The sequence below is a fragment of the Poecilia reticulata genome, linkage group LG17 (genome assembly GCF_000633615.1).
Source record: "Poecilia reticulata strain Guanapo linkage group LG17, Guppy_female_1.0+MT, whole genome shotgun sequence".
NCBI lineage: Eukaryota > Metazoa > Chordata > Actinopteri > Cyprinodontiformes > Poeciliidae > Poecilia > Poecilia reticulata.
The window spans coordinates 9,870,015-9,891,941 of NC_024347.1; the positions used below are offsets into that span (position 1 = coordinate 9,870,015).

At 40.1% G+C, this 21,927-nt stretch overlaps 1 protein-coding gene across 2 annotated transcripts in view; it reads right to left on the reverse strand.

Annotated features, from left to right (window-relative positions):
* The window catches only part of tgs1 (trimethylguanosine synthase 1), a 105,947-nt gene that overhangs the window by 81,743 nt on the left and 2,277 nt on the right, over positions 1–21,927 (reverse strand). The window contains exon 2 of one of the 2 annotated variants that reach the window (XM_008433524.2): positions 13,492–13,559. The exons of the other annotated variant lie outside the window; for it this stretch is intronic. Within the exon in view, the coding sequence (XP_008431746.1) occupies positions 13,492–13,559 (68 nt within the window). The remainder of the gene's footprint in view (positions 1–13,491; positions 13,560–21,927) is intronic. 2 annotated transcript variants of the gene reach the window in all.

Below are 21,927 nucleotides of genomic sequence, written 5' to 3' on the forward strand. Positions count from 1 at the left end.
GTGGTTTCGTGTAAATGCACACTACAAACGCAACAAAACTCTTCCGTTTTCCCCCGAAATCGTTGTCGTGTAAACGGGGCCTAAGTCAATAAGATGAACTGCAACCCAAATGCACTTTTTAGAGTGTAGTTTACATACTTTAGAACATTAGTTTTCTTTCCACTTTTTTTTCTTCTTTCCTTTAGTTTGTTATTTTGTTTGTATTTCCTTTTAACTCATGTAAAGCACTTTAAATTGCCTTGTTGCTGAAAATGTGCTATATAAATAAAATTACCTTACCATACAATTTTGCCGTTACGACAATCTTAGAATGTTCGGTGTTTTAAGATTGTCACTTGCTATAATCGTAACGGATCATCCTATAGTGTGTGGTGTGTTACGACTGATCGGGTCCAGTCAGAAGAACGTCAGGATCGCTCTGATCTAAAATTAGAAATATTGACCTTATTCCTGGGGGGCTTATGGGGGAAACGATTATGGGTGTTACTTCTGGCGGCTAGTGAAGGTAGCATTATTTTATTCTTATTTGCAGGGATTTTTGCTAATCTACGTATATTTACAATAGAAGTTACATCTCTACTTTTGATTATAATACAATATTTAATAAAACTTGTCTACCATCTGCTATCAGAGAGCTGCTCAGTACAGATTGTGAGTTTAATCACGGGGAGCGACAGGAACTCGATCGTCAAGTTTTGTAACGGAATAACCGTGACTTAGTGTTGCTTAGCAGCTCATTTCTCTGAAGAACTGAGTAATAAAGAGAAAAGCAGAGAGGATCTGAGATATGTCATAGATCTGAGTTGTGTCGACAATACGAAACACCAGAACTACACAATATTAGCTTGGTGTCATGTGAATTTTATTTTTCGTTTGAATTTAAAAAATAATAAAATTTATGATCTGAGTATTTATCATTATGATTGGGCATGGAAATTTTATTTATAAGCCAAAATAAAATATCTGGATTTATTTAATCCATCAGAACCAGAACCTTGAGGTTCTCCGTTGCTGAGTGTCGCTGCAAATCAGCAGAGAAATAACCGCAGCTGCTGCGCTCCAGATCTTGCGCAATTCCCCACTGGACTAGAACCAATCCGAATCCCACATTAACCTATTTTTGAGAGCAACTTGCCACTGGAAAATGTCGTAAGATGCCCTTGTGGAGCTCGGGTAACTGCTGTGCTGTTTATGCCTGTATTCTAATAATCAGACCACATTTAGTTTGTGGCTACAACAAGTTCAAGATAACCCACATCTACATCTGAAGCAACCGAGTCAGTGAAGTAGCTACATATGCTAGTGCGGGTTGAAGAAATGCAGCCATTTCTTCAAGTTGTCATCCCTCCCCGCAATAGCTGTAGGTTGCGGTAAACCGATATTGTCACATTTAAGCTTTGATAGCTGGTGTTCCCACATATTTTATAGCCTAAAAGCTCTGACGAAAGCCGGTTAGCGTTAGGGTAACATGTAAACAAATGGCAGTACCGGTTTGCGGCGGAAGTCGGGCAAATAATTCAAGCAAAGCATCATGGGGCATAGGAATAAGGTGGATAAACATGTTTGTCTTGGCCCAATGATCTCAGCATGTGTGGTGTCCCCAGACTGGGAGCAAGAACACAGCCTGTTGAATGTGACAGGTAGCAAAATAAATAAAACACAGAAAAATTATAAACTTTTCATATCGAGTACAGCTGGTTTACAAGCACATTCTAGTCTTAGGTTGAAATGGCACATAATAAGCCAACAGAGAACAATACATAAAATGTTATGTTGTGTTAATCTATTTGTAGTCTAAATAGAGAAGCAAAAAGATAAAAAAATAGGTGCAGAAGCTCATTAAACTGTGGCAAGAACAGGGCGCTGCACAAATATTGCGCACGCAGCTACAAGAGTGGCAGGAGAAATGCCAGAAAATGTGCAATTAACTCATCATGCAGTTTCAATAAATGGAGCTAGAAGACGTTACCCTTCAGCGATCAGCTGGAAAAAAAATAAGAATAACTGCTATCTGGTTTTCTAAGAACGAATACGCAGGAATATGAATATGCACTATTCAAGCTTAAGCCGCTCTGATCTTTCAATTATTCAGCTTTCTGAAACAAAGCCCAGTACATGCACATATTCTACAACATCAACACAGCAAAAACTTATAATTAAACTGTTACGATTAATTAAACGACAGAACAGAAAAACTATTAAACCCAGTGTAATGTTTGCTAAAAGGGGCGAGGGAAGGACAACTCAACTCCATATCGTAGTGCAACAAATAAAAAACTTGATCGCCCTATATCCAGTTCTTAATCCAAAGCTTTGACTTTTTGTTGCAACTTTTTTTGATTAAAATAAGTTCACAAACTACAGTTACTGCTTCAGCGTTGTTGTCCACGTTTGTTTACTCTAAATTCAGGTGTGCACCAATTTTTGTAGGGGTGCACCGATTGCAGTTTTCTGGCCGATTTCCGATCTTTAAAAAGTCTGCCCTGCCGATTCTGATTTTGGCCGATACCGCTTTTTTATTTTATTTTTTTTATAACCAACAGTTACAAGATCACAATTCACTTTCAATGTTCCAATCTTATTTTATTGAAAAACATACCCTTGGACAATAGCCTTGGAGCAATATAAACTTGTTTTAACTGCCCATGATGTAGAGCTCCAACATAGAAATAAAGTTCAGACATTTTTTGTGCAAACTTCTAAATAAAACAAACTTAGACTACTACATTAGTCTTTACATTTTTTACATTTCAAAAAACAAAACTTCATCAACAGATCAGATTAGAGCTCTGTTTTAAGGGCGGCCGGATCGCCAGCGATCTGAGTTGCACGTAAATATTTTTCAAATGCCAGTAGAATTCGAACCACGTAAGGTAGAGCAATTTCTTTTTTGCATATAAAACCGTAAGAATTTTACTTACTTTTCCGACAATCCACATGTCCCAGAAGCGCTACATGGCCGCATTACGACTTCACAGATTTGTAGTAAACGGAGGAACCAGACACACAAGGCATATCCATTCGCTATATCCATTTATATGGTTTTTAGATCTGCGCAATCACTTCCTGGTTTGGATCTCCCATTCTCACGTCGACAGCATAAGATATCGTGAGATGTTTTCACAGGACTTGATTTCCCGTCGGACTTTATTTACGGGTACAAAATGCTGTACCATACACATTGTGCCACGTATACAGCGTACCTGCACCACCTATGAGGAAGTGGTGTACAAAACGAAGTCACGTGTGCTGTACATATTAGTTTTGGGATTTTTTTATAGATCTTTATTGAGAAACAGTAACGGTATGAACAGGACACAAATAGCATACATTGTCGTAAAATGTCCGCCACAATATACAAAGTCTATGACACGCACATTTCTATTCTGGCTTTGGATAGATGTTATAAACTTGGCAGTATGTGAAAAACTAATTTCTGCAAAAATTCAAAATACAAGTTCTATGGTTCAGAAGGCCTCTGTGCAGCTTTTTGTATTGACAAATTTGGTAAATAAGATTAGGAAATTGTTATATTTGCAATATATTGGAAATAAATTATGAACCGAATTACGTTTTGGGGATTTTTCTTTACAGTTTTTAGCATTTTATTTAGTTGTTATGGATTAATAACATATAAATTGTGAATGACCTGGATTTAAGGATTGTATTGATGTATTGGTTATTGAAATGCTACAAATAATGGCTGTGCAGCATCCAAAAATGTAAAAAATAAGCTCATGCGAACCTTTATAATTGTAGCCATAGAAGGGTTAAGGCTCTTACCAAAAATAACGTGCACAGCAGTATTTTGCTTTTACACAATCAAAAGCCTCAAAGTTCTTTGAGAACATACTAACAACTTAAAAGAAAATTCAAAAATGCAGCAGCTTTGTGTCCATTTCAATGTAGAAACCATCTAAACCAGTGTTTCTCAACCTTTTTTGGGCCAGCGCCCCCCTAGCCTTTATCCAGGTCCCTCACCGCCCCCCACCAAAGAATTTGCAGGCTACTTTCCACTGACCATTATTTTATCATTAATATTACTATTACAATTGTAGATGTTTGGATTTTTATGCTTGTTTCTGTATTTATCATCAAAAATAATTTCCCAGAGAACAAAAAAGTCATGGGAATAGAAATTATTTTCACAGGTATCTACGAAAAATGCAATGAACATTAAACTTAAAATCTGTAGGCCTAACAGCAGCCAATCAGAGTGGAAAACATTCTTATTTTGTGCCATTTTCTAGTTGTTAAATATTTCACAAAATGACCAGATAAAAGATGTACAAAAATGGCAGTTTAAACTTTGATCTATTTGCAAAACGACTGAGCTCTGCAACATGGATTGTCACACTCAACAGGAAATCCTAATGAGTCAAACTGAAAGTGCCATGGAGTCACTGAACAGCCTCATCTCAAGACATTAACACTGACATGAAAAATAATATTGAAGAAATAAATATATCAAATCTAATTAAAAACATAAATAAGTGATCAGTTCTTTACTGTTATGGTCTGTAAGATATATTTATTCTCAGTACTAGCTGTGGTCTCAACAAACTCATGGCACTTCAATAATATTATTTTACCTTTTATCTGGCAATAGTGTCTGTTTATTCTTGCCATACCATGCCATTCTCTGTATTAATTATTGCTCGAAAGATCTTGCCATACCAGTTTATTCTACTGTATTTACTTTAGTTTCTTAGTTTATTCTTGCATTTTGTTCTTCATTCATTTCCATTTAGTTTCCTTTGATTATTATTATCCTCTCTTGGTTTATTGCTATGTCCACTTTAGTTTCTTTCCTGTTGCTAGATTTATTTTATCGTTTATTGACCATCAGTAATCTTCATTCATCACCTGCTGCGCCGCCTAATCGTCATGTGTTTCACATCATGTGTTGATTTTTCACTGTTCAGCGTTGGATTCTCTGTTTTTATGCCATAATTAACATCTAGTTCGTCGCTCCGTTTTATGTCCCGCTTCTCCTGTTTCAGAGTTTTGCGCAATGTGTGCGTTTTTTGTTTTTTTTAGCCCCTAAGGTGCAGGGCTGTCGGGAAGCGCATCAATGGGGAAAAGGCAGACTGACATAAACCTTTTAAAACAACGGAAACAATTTCTGCATTCTGATTATTGAAATTTAAAAGTGCTGTGGTACCATTGTTCTATCACACCCGTTTCATACCGGACCACTTACAGCACCGGTGTTAACGCTATAAAATGAACGCTCTCTATCGTGGTATCACCCATGGAGGGATTTCTTTATTTAAATGGGTTAATTTTTCAGAGGGACACACAGTGAGGGTATCGTGATTTTAGTTACCAGTAGCAGGAGAACGAAGCTGCGCCAAGAAGCTAACAGAAGCTAACAAACACTGAAGAAGAGCTGCCATCGATACACTTGCAGCCAAGCATGGTTTAATGTTACACAATACAGTTTTACCAAGTTGCTCAAAGTCTAAACTGGCATTGTTGTGCATTTAAGGTGTAAAGTTTACCTTCGACTAAATGCCCCCCAAAGGCATCCCATGCTCTCCTTCAAGATTTCATCATGTACTGCAAACAGTAGTGTAGCGCTCTTATTAAATGCACAGGTCTGACTGCAAGGTTTAGTGTTAACCAGTTTGTAGAATCAGAAGTATGTACGGCATCGAGTCATGATTGGGGTGAATAATTGATACAACTGATGCAAAGAGGTTTGTTTATACTGCTATTTATTGCAGTGGCAATAATAACAACAACAACGACAAAACAAAAATAAATTGCCCAAGAGAAACAAGAGGGGGAAGAAAACAATGCAAACAAAAAAAATTCATTATAATAATCAGTGATACTTCAAATCCTAATAGAGTCCAAAAGAAGTCCAAGAACCAGGGGAGAATACGTTTTGTTCTCTTTCATACTCCTTAAGAGTTTGGTTTGTTTCCTGTGTTTGGTTTTTCTGTGTGGAGAGTGTAGTTCAGTTTTCCTACCACCAGGTGGTGTGTGGGTAGCTCGCCATCGTCCGTCATCAAGTGAGTCATCAAATCAATCAACTTAAGAATGTGATTGATCAAAGTAGCTACAAACAAAATCATGTGAGGTACCAGACTTCATTGCTTCACCAGCATGGAATGCAGTAACAAAGAAATCATGAAAAATAATCAAATCTAAAATTAGAGGGGAAGCCTCTAAATATTGAAGGTGTGGTCCTTAATAAGCTTTAATAGTGTGACTTTTCATTGAGTAATTGAAAAAGTGGACTGAACTGATGTGAGCAACTGATTGTCGAGTAGATGGCTAATGCTAACTGGCAGAGCTTTGCGGAAATAACGCTCTACTATATATAATATATATATAAATGATATTTACTCGTCGTCAAGTAATGGATTGTCTGAGGAGGTGGATGCAATGTTAACTTGTTCAAATCAGGAAGCTATACCAGCTGTCAAAGAGTCCCAACCTGGTGAGTATTACAGCGGATATATTAGCGGCGTATTGTTGCAGATCAACATCAAGTCATATGGCATTTAACAACTCACCACAGATCCTCAAGTTTTAGGGATTAAATTATTCAGTGATGAGTCGATTTGGGACTTTCAGGTTGTTTTATGAACAAGAGACGCCACAACCAACAGTGAGCAGCAGCATAGGGAAAAATCCAGAAACACACATGAGGATCCCGGTACTTGAAGGGAAGATTTAAATGGAAAGTGGTTGGGTCATGGCGGTCACGTGGGTTACAGTAGACTACACGTTTTGGCTGAAGGTACATCTATGTCAGAAGGCTGCACTTAAGAGAATGTTCCTGCAATAGGCTTCTCATCCACAGGTGTACATCTGGTTTCACCCTCTGTAAGCTTGGTCAAAAAGAGCAGTTTCACTTCATCCTTCACCTCTGCTGAGAAGCAGCGATTCTTGTACCTTGAGTTGCATAAACGAAATAAGATAGGTTAAAGACAGAGTTTTGTATACATAATCAAATGTATGATTTTATGTAAATAAAGAAATGTATTCAATCAAGCACTTTTCGTTTTTAATTTAAGTGTTTGTTAAAATATAGTAGTAGGCTAAAAGTAATTATAGGTAGAAAATTGAATATCCATAGCTACTTGCCTTGGATCAAGAATAGTGGCCAAACTGTAAAGGGGTTCATGCTCAATGTTGCTGAATCTTCTCACAACAGCATCCAGCAGAGTTGCTTTGGCTGTGCCCACATCATGGTCTGTGCTTGATTGCCTTTCCAGAAGCCGCTTGAGTGCAGTGATGGCTGGGATGACATCTGCTGCTGTAGCTGTTGACGAGCTCATCTCCTTTGTGAGTTCCTCAAAAGGTCCGAGGATGGTCAGCACATTGTCCATTAGCTCCCACTGGTGTGAAGTGAGTGTGGCTGGTAACTCGTGCTCAGTGACATACAGGCCAATAGCACGTCTTTGTTCCAACAGCAACTGCAGCATGTAGACGGTGCTGTTCCACGTTGTTGAAACGTCTTGTTGCAACAGCTTCCTGGGCTGTGTTTGTATGTCGTGGAGTCGAGAATAGGCAAGCAACGAATGCTTAAAATGTCCAACAATTCTTCTCCCCGTTGCAACTATGTCTGCGATACTGCACTATGCAAGCTCTCCCTCGTTTACGAGTTGCAGTGTATGTGCTAGGCAGGGTAAACTTTTCAAGTTGGCATTATCCTGTGCTTTGCTCAAATTACGAGCATTGTGCCGTAAAAAAACGTGAACTCAAGCATGATCAATTTCCCAATAAACCAACTTGGCCTTAAACTTGGCTGATAAATTGGCAGCAGTGTGAGACCCTGACATTTCTTTACAGTGTAAGAGTACTTGGTGAGGTTGGAACTGTTCATCAATCCATTATGCAGTAAGACTAAACATGGACATTAAACTTACATCAGAAGTCCAGATGTCTGTTGTAAAGCTGAGTGAACACCTCCGGTAATGCAACGTCTGAAAAATATCTCTGACTTGGCATATTATATTGTTGGCTCAAGTGCTGCATCAAGTTTCTGAAACCCTGGTCCTCAATGATAGAAAATGGCTGGTCATCCAATGCCATGAACTCCATAAGTTTCCTCGTAGTAGCTTTGTTTTTTTCATTGATCATAAGAGCTAACAGCGGGCCACCAACGGACTCTTTCCTTCCGCTGGCTTTCGCTTTAGCTTGATTGTTCTCTTCAAATGCTGCAATTTCAGCTGCGTGGTGGTTTCTTAAATGGCGAATGAGGTTTGTAGTATTAAAGTTTTTGGATGTGGTTCCACCCCAAATAATTTTGGCCTTACAAGAATTACAAATTGCGAGCTTTTTGTCTCCTTCTTTAACTGTATAATATTTCCAAATCAACGACATGGCTGCTCCTGGTGAGCTGTGAACTGTGACAACGGATGTGCAAACACGACCTGGTGGGCGAGTCTGTCAGCCAACCCCCCTCTAATGGCAGCAAAAAATGAAACAGTAAGAGATTTTAAGACCCTTGCGGAGGTTGATAGATCAGTGGTTAAGATCGGTTTCACGATCGGCTGATCGTCAATCACCCTAAATTAAGGAAATCGGGGCCGATCGATCGGCCGGACGATTTATCGGTGCACCCCTAATTTTCTGTCTGGAACAGTGTTTCTCAACCTTTTTTGGGCCAGTGCCCCCCTAAGCCTTTATCCAGGTCCCTCCCAGCACCCACCAAAGAATTTGTAGGTTACTTAGCACTGACTATTATTTTATTATTAATATCACTATTACTATTGTAGATGTTTGTTTCTGTTTAATGCTTGTTTAATGCTGTTTAATGCTTGTTTCTGTATTTATCGACAAAAATTATTTCCCAGAGAACAAAAAAGCCATGTGAATAGAAATTATTTTCACAGGTGTCTACAAAAAATGCAATGGACATTCAACTTAAAATTGGTAGGCCTAACAGCAGCCAATCAGAGTGGAAAAGATATTATTCTGTGCCATTTTCTAGTTGTTAAATATTACGCAAAATGACCGGCCGATTTATCATGTGAATAGAAATTATTTTCACAGGTGTCTACCTGACAACAATGCCAGGTAGACACTGTACAACAATGCCAGTTTAAACTTTTATCTATTTGCAAAACAACTGTGCTCTACAAAATTAAAACATGGATAGAACTGTAACTACATTAATCATAGCTCTTCTTCTCTTCAGTGTTTCTGTCGGTTTCTGGTGGTGCAACTCTGTGCTGACTTCAGGAGAATGGGACATCAGAGTATCATCCATAAAATTGCACCCACATCGCATTTATTGTGCAAACCAGTGCTGTCATTGGAAAAACAGAAGTTCCAGATTCTTTTAATATCGTACAATATGGAACAGGAACATGGATTATATCTTTATATGGACCTGTCTATTGATTTATAGATTAATAATTTTACTGGACAGAAATTACAAAGAATAAATCTGGTTCTTAATCAAATCCTAACGGGTCAAATTGAAAGTGTCATGTAGTCATCAGCCTCATGACATTAACACTGACATGAAAAATAATATTGAAGAAATAAATATATCTAATCTAATTAAAAACATAAATAAGTGATAAGTTCTTTACTGTTATGGTCTGTAAGATATATTTATTCTCAGTACTAGCTGTGGTCTCAACAAACTCATGGCACTTCAACAATATTATTTTACCTTTTATCTGTCAATAGTGTCTGTTTATTCTTGCCATACAGTCCTCTTTATTAAGTATTGCTCGAAAGGTCTTGCCATTTGGTTTCCTTTGATTATTATCCTCTCTTGGTTTATTGCTATGTCCATTTTAGTTTCTTTCCTGTTGCTAGATTTATTTTATCTTTTATTGACGCTCACCATCAGTAATCTTCACTCATCACCAGGGGTGAAAGTAAGGGGGTACGGCAGGGTACTGCGTACCCCTTAAAGATTTAGCGGGGGTACGCAGTACCTGCAAGAGAGGGGAGCGGCTGTCTGCTGTATAAAATCAACGGGTTCACTCTGCAGCAGTGAGTGCACCCACTTTTTTCCCATTTCATATTGTTTCTGAACTGTTCGTGCTTTGCTAGAGCAGCGGTGCAACACGTCGATCGTGGAAGGTTTTGAGTCGATCTCGGCGGTAGGTGACAAACTGAACGCCGCCAGGACGCTGAGACCAGCATGTCCTCCTCTGACTGGTTTAAAACATTGGTAACTTTATTAAAGAACAACAAAAAAAAAAAATCAACAAAACGTGTTCAAATTAATGACCCAACAGCAATAATAATTTCAGTGATTATTGTTTCAACAAGGTCTTGCTTAATTCTGTGCGATTCGGTTCCATTGCCAAAATAACTAGCAGAGCAGCATCGGTAATCTTCACTCATCACTAATCGTCATGTGTTTCACATCATGTGATTTTTGACTGTTCAAAATCGGATTCTCTGTTTTTATGCCATAATTCACATCTAGTTCATCACTACGTTTTATGTCCCGCTTCTCCTGTTTTAGTTTTGCACAATGTGTGCGTTTTTTTTTTTTTTTTTGTTTTTTTTACTCCCTAAGGTGCAGGGCGGTCTGGAAGCGTATCGATGGGGAAAAGGCAGACTGACATAAACCTTTTAAAACAACAGAAACAATTTCGGTATTCTGATTATTGAAATTTAAAAGTGTTGTGATACCGTTGTTCTATCACATGCGTTTCATACCGGACCACTTACAGCACTGGTGTTAACACTATAAAATGAACGCTTTCTATCGTGGAATCACCCATCGAGGGATTTCTTTATTTAAATTGGCTGATTATTCAGAGTCAGGGTATCGTGATTTTAATAATTACATGTTTATAAGAGCGATTTTCTGTTGTCCTTCCATTGAAGCGGGCAGCCTTCAAACGAAAATAAAACACTTTTTAATATAAGTTGCTGCTTTGACATGATCACAGCACTGCCAAAACATGTGTACAAAAATCCTCTATAAAACATAAAATATCACAAAGTCAATTACAGCAACGTCATCAGCTGGTGTAAAGCTGAACTGATGCGGTGAAGCTACCAGTAACAAAAGTGCGGAGCTATGCCAAGAAGCTAACAAATACTGAGAAGATGAGCTGCCATCCATACAGTTGCAGCCAGGCATGTTTTAATTAGAGGGGTGCCGATCGATCGGCCACCGATCATAATCGGCCGATTTCCATGAAAAAGTGTATGATCGGTGATCGCCGCTCACGGTCTCTTGTTGCCGATCACACAAACCTGCACCTGCATCTCATTTCGCAGCCTGCCTGTGCAGCTGGTCTCCTCCTTCCTTCACACTGCGCAAACGTGCAGCAACAAATCCTAAGCGATGTGGACCAATAACGCACTGGGTGTCTGGGGAAGTTTGCGTGTTGCGGCGGAAAATTGAAGCACGTGGGGTGAAGCACGTCAAAATGCATCAACACGACAAATCTAATATGGCATAAAAACAATTCCATACTTGACAGAGTTTGGCTATATCGAGGCTCACTGCAGTAAAAAAGACATATGGAGCGATCAGACAGCAGGTAAAGCAGCGCACAGCTACAAACACTCACCCGGATTAGCATGGCGGTCAGAAAGCTAAACAAATAACCCGCAAAATTAAGTCTTCGAGCTGCAATGTAAGACGCTGGTTCTGATCTTGCTGTTGAACCGCTACTAAGCGATACAGGTAGTAATATTTCACAGACGGAGCGCCGCTTCTGCTCCACCTGGTAGTGACTCTCACACCGAACCTCTGCTTAAAGCTGCAGTATCTAACTTAAAAAAAATACATTTTACATATTAAAACTTTCGCTGTCCTAACATGAGACAGATAATCTCTGAAAAAAATAATCAACCTCCTCTGCCTCCTCCCTTTTCTGCATAATTACTCCGCTCAGTCAGAAACAGCCAATCAGAACTAGCAGTAATCAGCTAGCCACCTTGCTATCAGAAAGCTTTCATTCAGTAACTCAGGATTGTTTATTGTAATGGATCCTGTATTTGCCTTTGAATGTTAAGTTTTATACTTGAATTTTTTGGCAAGGTTGAGAGGTTTCATTTTGAATCTTTGCATCATTTTGCCTCTTCAGAGCCTTCATATGTTTTCAGTCTGTTAAAGATAGTATTACCGATAGCAGTACAATTTGCACAATGCCTGTTTTTTTCTTGGAAAAAGTTATTAAAAACAAATTTTTGTCTAAATTAAGGTGAATTCATGGTTCCTTTTCCATATAATGTAACCGATAGTGCTTTTGATTAAAAAAATAATAATTATGTGATCGGTATTGGTGATCGGCCCTCATGGGTGATCGGAATCGGTATCGGCAGGAAAAAACCTGATCGGCACATCTCTAGTTTTAATGTTACACAATACAGTTTTAGCAAGTTGCTCAAATTCTAAACTGGTATTGTTGCGCATTTAAGGTGTAAAGTTTACCTTCGAGCAAACGCCTCCCAAAGGAATCCCAGCGCCCCCCTTTTGTAAATATTTTCGCCAGCGCCCCCAGCCGTCCTCTGAACGCCCCCCGAGGGGCGGTAACGCCCCCGTTGAGAACAGCTAGTCTAGAATCTGAATGCCGGTGAGAGAAATCAGTTCGTGTACGGCGTATTGCTTGCGGATTGTAACAAAAAGAAAAGGCGTTGAATAAAAGAGCGGAGAGGGCGTGAGCAGATGCTTTATTTGGTGCATTATGGAGGCGATTTCTTTCATGTTGTTTCCAAATATTATCTCCGATGTCCACTGAACTCTCTGTTGCACCATGTCAGCTGTTTGGGATTCCCCTCTGTACTTATGTCACTGCACTTTCTGATTGGCTACCTGTCACATTCAACAGGCTACGTAAACCCCACATACTGCAGTGATAAACTGGCCAAGACAATCCAACATGTTGAATATGCCTGATTTTAGATTGGAGCAGTTCCAACGTTCTACCGACTGGATGCAATGTGTTGATACACACCACACACTACAGGATGATCGGTTACATTTATCACAAGCCACAATCTTAGAACATTTGACGTTCTAAGATTGTTGTAAGGGGAAAATTGGGACCATAAAATCATGTAGTTTGAACAGGGCTTAAGAGAGCTCCTAATGCCTGGTTGACACGACAACAAGACTTTAAAATAGCTCTCCAATTTTCAAAACCTGAAAGAATAAAACATCTTAGGTTTAGCGGGTTTGGTTGATTAGTGTGTGGAGTTAAGCCACCCAACAGCCACACACCACACACAGACCAGCATTCAGCTCACACCTAGCAACAAGGTCAGCCTGCACTAGCCAGTTAAATACTGTATTGGAGCCAAATACACATATTTGGCTCCAATACAGCCAGACCTAGCAACAGAGTCAACAAACGGGGTCAAACACACCTCCTCTCTAGGATAAGAATTTCTGTCATTTCCTAGCATAGAGTTGCTCTCTGAAGCAAGAAGTCATGGCAGGCCTTTGTGGCGAAGACAGGAGTTCTCTGAGACAACTCTGAGAATACAGGCCCTGGTTAATTCTACAGAACACTAAGTTATAAATATAACAATATACAGTACCTTGCACTTCAGTGACTTCTCTGCCAGATGAAAGCAGTCTGTTATCAGAGCGATACAGCTCTCTGTCCCTGTTGAAAGGCAGACATACAAAGACAATCAATGAAGACAAAGAGTCCATATACATGAGCCAGATCTGTGACACATTAAGGGTTTCTTAGGTTAATTCAGTGTTTTTCTCAACCCTGGTCCTCACCGCCCCACTGCTCTGCACGTTTTAGATCCGCCTCTACTCCAGAACAGCTGATTCAAATGACTGCATGACCATCAAGTACTGCAGAAGCCTGTTAATCACCCAGAGATACAATTCAGGTGTGTGGCAGAAGGGAAATACCTAAAACATGCAGGACAGGGGGGTAGTGAGGACCAGGGTTGAGAAACACTGGGTTAACTGCTGCAATATTTGTGCCACTTTTTGCGTCACTACTCTTTGGGTTTCTTTGAGTAATGATCACCCAAACTTTATTTAGCCCATAGCAAATGTTCAGTCCTTTTATTAATTAATGTTTGTGTAAAATGGGTTTGATGGGAAAACAAAAAAACAAAAACAGGAGTGGATTAATTATCACATTTGAAAAATTGGAACTCAAAAAAAAAAAAAAGGGCAATATGAATTAAAGAGGGATGAAAAAATTATGTTTATATTTGGACAAAAGCAGGCAACCAAAAATATAATTAATAAACTTGCTGGTAATATGTGTAGTAGCGACTATAAAACAAAGTCACAGAGCAGCTGAATAGTGGAATCATTGTTGACACGCCAGCTGATCAAAACTGAAATCCAGGCTGCAGTTAAGATGGTTTTATTTTTATCAATATCTTCATGAATCCAAGGCAGAACATCAGTGAATAACAGACAACCATGTCCATCCATCCATCCATCCATCCATTTTCTTCCGCTTCATCCGGGGTCGGGTCGCGGGGGTAGCAGCTTCAGAAGGGAGGCCTAGACTTCCCTCTCCCCCCTGCCACTTCTTCCAGCTCCTCCAGGGGAACCCCAAGATGTTCCCAGGCCAGCTGAGAAACATAGTCCCTCCACCGTGTCCTGGGTCTTCCCCTTGGCCTCCTCCCGGGGGGACGTGCCCGGAACACTTCACCAGGGAGGCGTCTAGGAGGCATCCTTATCAGATGCCCGAGCCACCTCAACTGGTTCCTCTCGACGTGGAGGAGCAGCGGCTCTACTCTGAGTCCCTCCCGGATGACCGAGCTTCTCACCCTATCTCTAAGGGAGAGCCCAGACACCCTGCAGAGAAAACCCATTTCGGCCGCTTGTATCCATGATCTCATTCTTTCGGTCAAGACCCAAAGCTCATGAAAATAGATGAGGGTGGGAACGTAGATCGACCGGTAAATCGAGAGCTTCGCTTTTTGACTCAGCTCTCTCTTCACCACAACGGACCGGTACAGTGCCAGCTTCATGGCAGACACTGCACCAATCCGCCTGTCGATCTCCCGCTCTCTTCTTCCCTCATTCATGAACAAGATCCCGAGATACTGAAACTCCTTCACTTGGGGCAGGACACCCCCCCCGACCCGGAGAAGGCACTCTACCCTTTTTCGGCTCCAGATCATGGCCTCGGATTTGGAGGCACAGATCCTCATCCCGGCCGCTTCACACTCGGCTGMGAACCGCTCCAGTGAGAGCTGCAAATCACGACTTGATGAAGCCAATAGGACCACATCATCTGCAAAAAGCAGATATATGATCCTAAGGCCACCAAAACAGATCCCCTCGACATCTCTGCTGCGTCTAGAAATTCTGGACTGGACTGCGAGTGTCTCTTCTGCAGTGAACATTTCACTGGCAGGGTAGAATTATTGCACCGATTACAGTTTTCTGGCAAATCGCTGATTACCGATCTTTTAAAAAACTTATCAGGCCTACTGTCAAACCATCTTTGTGTAGCTAGCTATAAATAAGTGTTTCTCAAACTTGTTCAGACTGAGGACCACTTAACACACCATTTAACAAAACAGTCACGGACCACCTATTGCCCCCGCAATAACATATGATGCAACATGAAATTAAAATATTAGTCTTTTAACCATTGTTGATTTCTTTGTTCTTCATAATGAAAAGAGTGGTGCTGTTTGGTAAATGTGACTGGCCAAGACAAAGCCATGAACAGGTCAACTTGGACAATTTGAGCTATTTACAGATTTTGAAAGTGTCTATGCTTTCCAATGATGTCAAATACATGGAAATTTAAAAAAAGTTGTTCTTTACTACCAAGTGTTATGTGCATTAGGGCAGTTGTAAACAACTATTTTAGTAATCGAGTAATCTATCGATTATTCGAGTAATCGGATAAAAAAAAAGAGAAAATAAAACATTGGTAAATCTAACATAACAGCAGTTTTACTATCGCATATCAATATCAGTCCAATTTTTCCACATTTGAGCTTGCCTAACAATTACTTTTCTGTAGTTTAGGAAATTAACTTGTAACAATAATAGCTCACCTTAAGTTAACCTAAAGAAAAGTTGTACAAAAATCTGAAATTATATTCAATGTAATAATAAAGAGGCACCCTCACAAAAAGCCTGCCTATTTGTGAGGAGGCTAATATTATAAAAGATGTCTATTCTCCAACTTTTGGTTTATGTATTCATTTATGTATTCACCTTGCCCAGCGATTTAGTGTTTGTGTTCATGTTAGCGACGGGATTTGACACGGTCTGCATTTGTCACACACAGAAACAGATCTCCCAGGTATGTAACGTCATGATGCTCTTCGCCACCCATTTGTTGCGACCGGTGTTACATCAATCCGCATTTCCCCATCAGATACAGTTCCCCCGGGGTGAAATATGGCCATAAGATACCGTTCCCCCACTGTAAAACAGGGGGAACGTTATCTGATGGGTGATTTTTCAGTCATCAGATACTGTTCCCTCACTTTACCAGAGGGGGAACGGTATCTGATGGGTAATATTGAGCATTAAATGCATTGCCTTGTTTTTATTTCATATAGCACTATCTAACTGTCTAAACTTGCTAAGCCCAGTGGTCGGGCCACTGAGGTGGTCCACTATGTTTTTGTATTAAAAGATGTTGAGTAGACAGGAAAAGTAAAAATATTACAGGGTCATTATATGTTACTGGAAAACATCGCCAGTGAAATGCTATTTAAACCCACAACTAGTCTTAAAAATAAAAAAATATAATAAAAATTAATATCAATTATTTGCACTTCTGTTTAATCCAAATTAAGTCAGCAGCTCCATCAGACCCCCCAGGGCTTCAGGGGCCCCATAAATGCTAATATTGTAACACAGACCACAGATACATAAATGCAACATTTGTTTATTGAAATGATCAATGCTGCTAAATTTGATTTAATAGTTTCAGCATACAGGAATTAATATAATTTAAATTGTTTAACATTCAATGTATGATTTTAAGGAGCTGGCAAGTTTACTTTGTAAAAGTTCAAAGAACAATATTCATAGTTAGTTTTGTTATCCTAGCTATAATCTGATGCTGCGAGTTTTAATCTTTGAGTTTGAGTTCTGTTTGTTCACAAATACAATTTAGTAAACTGCAATTATAACTGATTGTTTTTGGGTTTTCCAATTAAACTACTCCCCCTCTCTCAGATTAAATCCAACACATCTGTTAGAGGTGTTGATTTTTAAGAAGCAAGAGGGGCCCCTAAGTCAAATTCTGCTCCAGGCCTTATACAGCCTTGGGCCGGCCCTACATGATGAGTTAAAGCCGCTGCACTGAGCAGAGATGCACAATAAACGGGAGATTTAATTCAAAATTCAATGCTGCTAATGTGGCTTCAGTAGCTCTTTTATTTTGTGTCTGTTGAGTTTTTAATAAGCGTCACAGAAACTATTCTGGTTGGTCGAGTTTATAGAACGAGTTTCTCAGATCTCCGCGCAGCCGTGCACATTAACTCTTTGTGTAACCAGAAAAATAATACTAAAAATAATAATATAAAATCAGCATGATGCGTTACAGAGAGGAGAGCTGAACCTGCATGATCAGGTTAGCGGTTTGTTAAAAACTAACTCTCCGGGCGACCGGGAAAACATAGATGAACTTTACAGGGAAGACAGAGCCGGGCACTGGGCAGCGTGTTGAAATGGAAAAACCATACAAAATTCTTTGTTCACAAATATAAATCATTCTCACCACTCGCTCAACGCACCTCTGAAAGCGCGACTACCAAGTTATTCCTGCAGTTCACGTAAAGCTGTGCAACCAGAGCTAACCAGAGTGGTGTTTAAAGTCCTACCTTGATCAAAAACTCTGGGAAAAAATATCATAATTCCTCGCAGGGGGTTGACGTAAAATATCCATACAGGTCAGCCTGTGTCCAGTTTGAGTGAAAGGAGGCGCGCAGGATTCGCGCTGAGGTAAACTTAATCCAGCTACTGCAGCGCGCGAGGCAACGCACAAAGGCGCCAGTGGTGTCATTGGTCCGGCTTTAAATGCGTAAACTGTATACCTATTTTCTATAAACATATCATTTAGGAATAAATCTGCTCTGCCAGTGAAGCGCTCAGAGCGACAGAGACGCTTGCAATCCGGCTTTTAAAAAAAGAAGCGCTTTTTTTTTCTTTTTTTAGTTATTATTTTCCTAAAAACATAAACAAGAAAGGCTTAGCCTGGCGGTGGCGCTAGTAGAGCATGGCGGGCCGCCAGGCCTATAATACACTGGGGGAAACCCTGATATATATATATTAGAGATGTGCCGATCAGGTTTTTTCCTGCCGATGCCGATTCCGATCACCCATGAGGGCCAATCACCGATACCGATCACCGATACCGATCACATAATTATTTTTTTAATCATAAGCACTACCGGTTACATTATGTGGAAAAAGGAACCATGAATTCACTTTAATTTAGACAAAAACTTGTTTTTAATAACTTTTTCCAAGAAAAAAAACAAAACAGGCATTGTGCAAATTGTACTGCTATCAGTAATACTATCTTCAACAGACTGAAAACATATGAAGGCTCTGAAGAGGTTAAATAATGCAGAGTCAAAATAAAACCTCTCAACATTGCCAAAAAATTCAAGTATAAAACTTARCATTCAAAGGCAAATRCAGGATCCATTACAATAAACAATCCTGAGTTACTAAATGAAAACTTCCTGTTAGCATGGCGGCTAGCTGATTACTGCTAGTTCTGAGTGGCTGTTTCTGACTGAGCAAAGTAATTAAGCAGAACAGGGAGGAGGCAGAGAGATCAATAATTTTTTTCAGAGATTATCTATCTCATGTTAGGATAGCGAAAGTTTTAATACGCATTTAAAATAAATTTTTTTAAGTTAGATGTTGCAGCTTCAAACAGAGGTTCGGTGTGAGAGTCACTACCAGGTGGAGCAGAAGTGGCGCTCCGTCTGTGAAATAGACGGAGCGCCGCTCCGTCTATTTCCTGTAGCGCGGAGCAGCGGTTCAACAGCGATAGCCGAACCAGCGTCTTACAACATCGCAGCTCGAAGATTAAATAATTTTGCGGGTTATTTGTTTAGCTTTCCGACCGTCCCTCCATATGTCTTTTTAAGCCGTACAAGCACGCGTGCTTGCTACGCGTGTGCTTTCTCGGTGCTCAAAACGAACACGGGCGTATGTTGCCGCGTGGGCAGAGCGGCAAAAAAACATAAACACACCGGGGGAACCGGTGTTACGTCAATCCCCCTATATCAATCCCGTCTTGCGTAGCAAACACATTCTTGTACGGTTCGCTTGTCTGGGGACACCGTGAAGGCTTAAACATGTTTCGGCAAAATTGTCACACTTTCTTCATGTTTTTCTGTGAAACTAATAGTAATAATACTAATAATAATAATAAATGCATATGTTTAGTTATAGACAGATAGTGCTATATGAAATAAAAACTGGGTAATGCATTTTAATGCTCAATATTACCCATCAGATACCGTTAACCCTGTGGTAAAGTGAAGGAATGGTATCTGATGACTGAAAATCACCCATCAGATATTGTTCCCCCTGTTTTAAAGGGTGGGGAACGGTATCTGATGGCATTTTTCACCCATCAGATACTGTTCCCCCAGTTTTAAAGTGGGGAACGGTATCTGATGGCCACATTTCAACCATGAGATACCGTTCCCCCTGTGTTAAAGTGGGGGAACGGTATCTGATGGGTGAAAAATGGTCATCAGATACTGTTCCCTTTGTTTTAAAGTGGGGGAATGGTATCTGATGGGTGAAATATGGCCATCACATACCGTTCCCCACTTTGACATAGGAGAAATATGGCCATCAGATACCATTCCCACACTTTAAAACAGGTGGAACGGTATCTGATGGGTAATTTTAATATAGGGGGAACGGCATCTGATGGGTGAAATATGGCCATGAGATACGGTTCCCCCACTGTAAAACAGGGGGAACAGTATCTGATGGGTAAAATATGGCCATCAGATACTGTTCCAACTGTTTTCAAGTGGGGGAACTGTATCTGATGAGTGAAATATGGCCATCAGTTACCCTTCCCCACCCTTTAAAACAGGGGGTTGCCCCTGTTTTAAAGGGTGGGGAACAGTATCTGATGGCCATATATCACCCATCAGATACTGTTCCAACTGTTTTCAAGTGGGGGAACGGTATCTGATGGGTGAATCCATATCTGATGGCCATCCATCAGATACCGTTCCCCCTGTTTTAAAGTGGGGGAAACAGTATCTGATGGGTGATTTTAACATAGGGGGAACAGTATCTGATGGGTAAAATATGGCCATCAGATACTGTTCCAACTGTTTTCAAGTGGGGGAACAGTATCTGATGGGTGAAATATGGCCATCAGATACTGTTCCCCACCCTTTAAAATAGGGGGAACGGTATGGGTGAAATATGGCCATCAGATACCAGACAAGCGCACCGTACAAGCGCGTGCTTGCTATGCACATGCTTTCTCAGTGCGCATAACAAACACGGGCGTATTTTGCCGCGTGGACGGTGCGGAGCGGCAAGAAGACGCAGGGGGAACCGTATCTGATGGAGAAACGCAGATTGAAGTACCATATCTGATGGGGAAACATGGATTGACGTAACACCGGGATGACATGAAATTTATTTTCCGGTATTTTCAGTAAAGCTACGCATCTAAAGCAAAGCCGCCCGCAGTGTTCAGTCTATCAGCTCACCTGTATAAATAATCCCGCCGTTCGCTCTGAACCAGCAGCTCCAGGAGGGGAAAAGCTGTCATACTCCAAGCATTGCTCCCGTCATTTTAAGAATGTGCATTGGTCCCCCGACAAAACGACAAAAACCCTGACGTTATCATGAATCAGTAAAATCCTCCCAGGCCGAACTTGAAAACTGGACATTATGCTGTCCGCCTGTGTTGCTGAAGAAAGCTTAGTCGTCACCAACACATGCGGAAGTGAGAGCGCGGCGGAACGCAAATAACGACCCAGTCGGAACATAGTGCGCTAAATAAGACATAATTTAACGAGGCTTCGAGGCAGATAAATTTTCTTCGAGGAATTTTAATAATCGAGGTACTCGAATTACTCGAGGAATCGTTTCAGCCCTAATGTCCATTAATAATATTTAGGGCTATTTGTGATTTACAAGCACAATTAAAGAAAAATAGACTTTAGTTGCAGAAACAAATAATCTTTTCTTCACCAATAAATATAAAAATAATTAACCCGTTTCTATCAATTGTATTTATTCATCGTGTTTAATTTCATTTAATACAGTTTAATTAAATAAAAATTACAATAGCTGTTGATGTGTAAGTGGAGCATCATGAGCAAGCAAAGTAAACTGCGGTATCAGTCTTTCTCAAACTGTGGTCCTCGGACCACTGTTGGTCCGCAAGGTACTGCATGTTATTGATATTTGCCGTGACGTGAGCTCAAAGTGCAATGCTACAGCTAGCTTACCAAAGTATTGTGTTAAATATAATGATGGAAAACTGGCTTAAAACCGGGTCACTCAAAAGAAAAGCTGCATATACCGGTGAAAAGAAAACAATTCCAGAAGTACTTATATGATCAGAGGAAGCTAAGCCATAGCTGCCAAGTGTTGATGTGTCGTTCATTAGCGATTGGATTGCTTTGAATGGTTTGAATGGTTCTATGCGGTGAGCGGTAGGACCCACTAGGTACTGACCCTTTTTTTTATTACTTTGCTTGCTCATGATGCTCTGCTTACGCATCAACAGCTTTTTATTTGATTAAAAATTATGAAATTAAATTAAACACAATAGATAAATACAAACGATAGAAATTGGTTAATTATTTTTATATTTAATGGTGAAGAAAATGAATTATTTTGTTTCTGCAACTGCAAGACAACAACGTGAAGGTTCTGGAATGGCCCATCCAAACCCCAGACTTCCATCCCATAGAGCAGTGTTTTTCAACCACTGTTCCGCGGCACACTAGTGTGCCGTGAGTGATCGTCAGGTGTGCCGTGGAAATTATTCAATTTCACTACGGTAC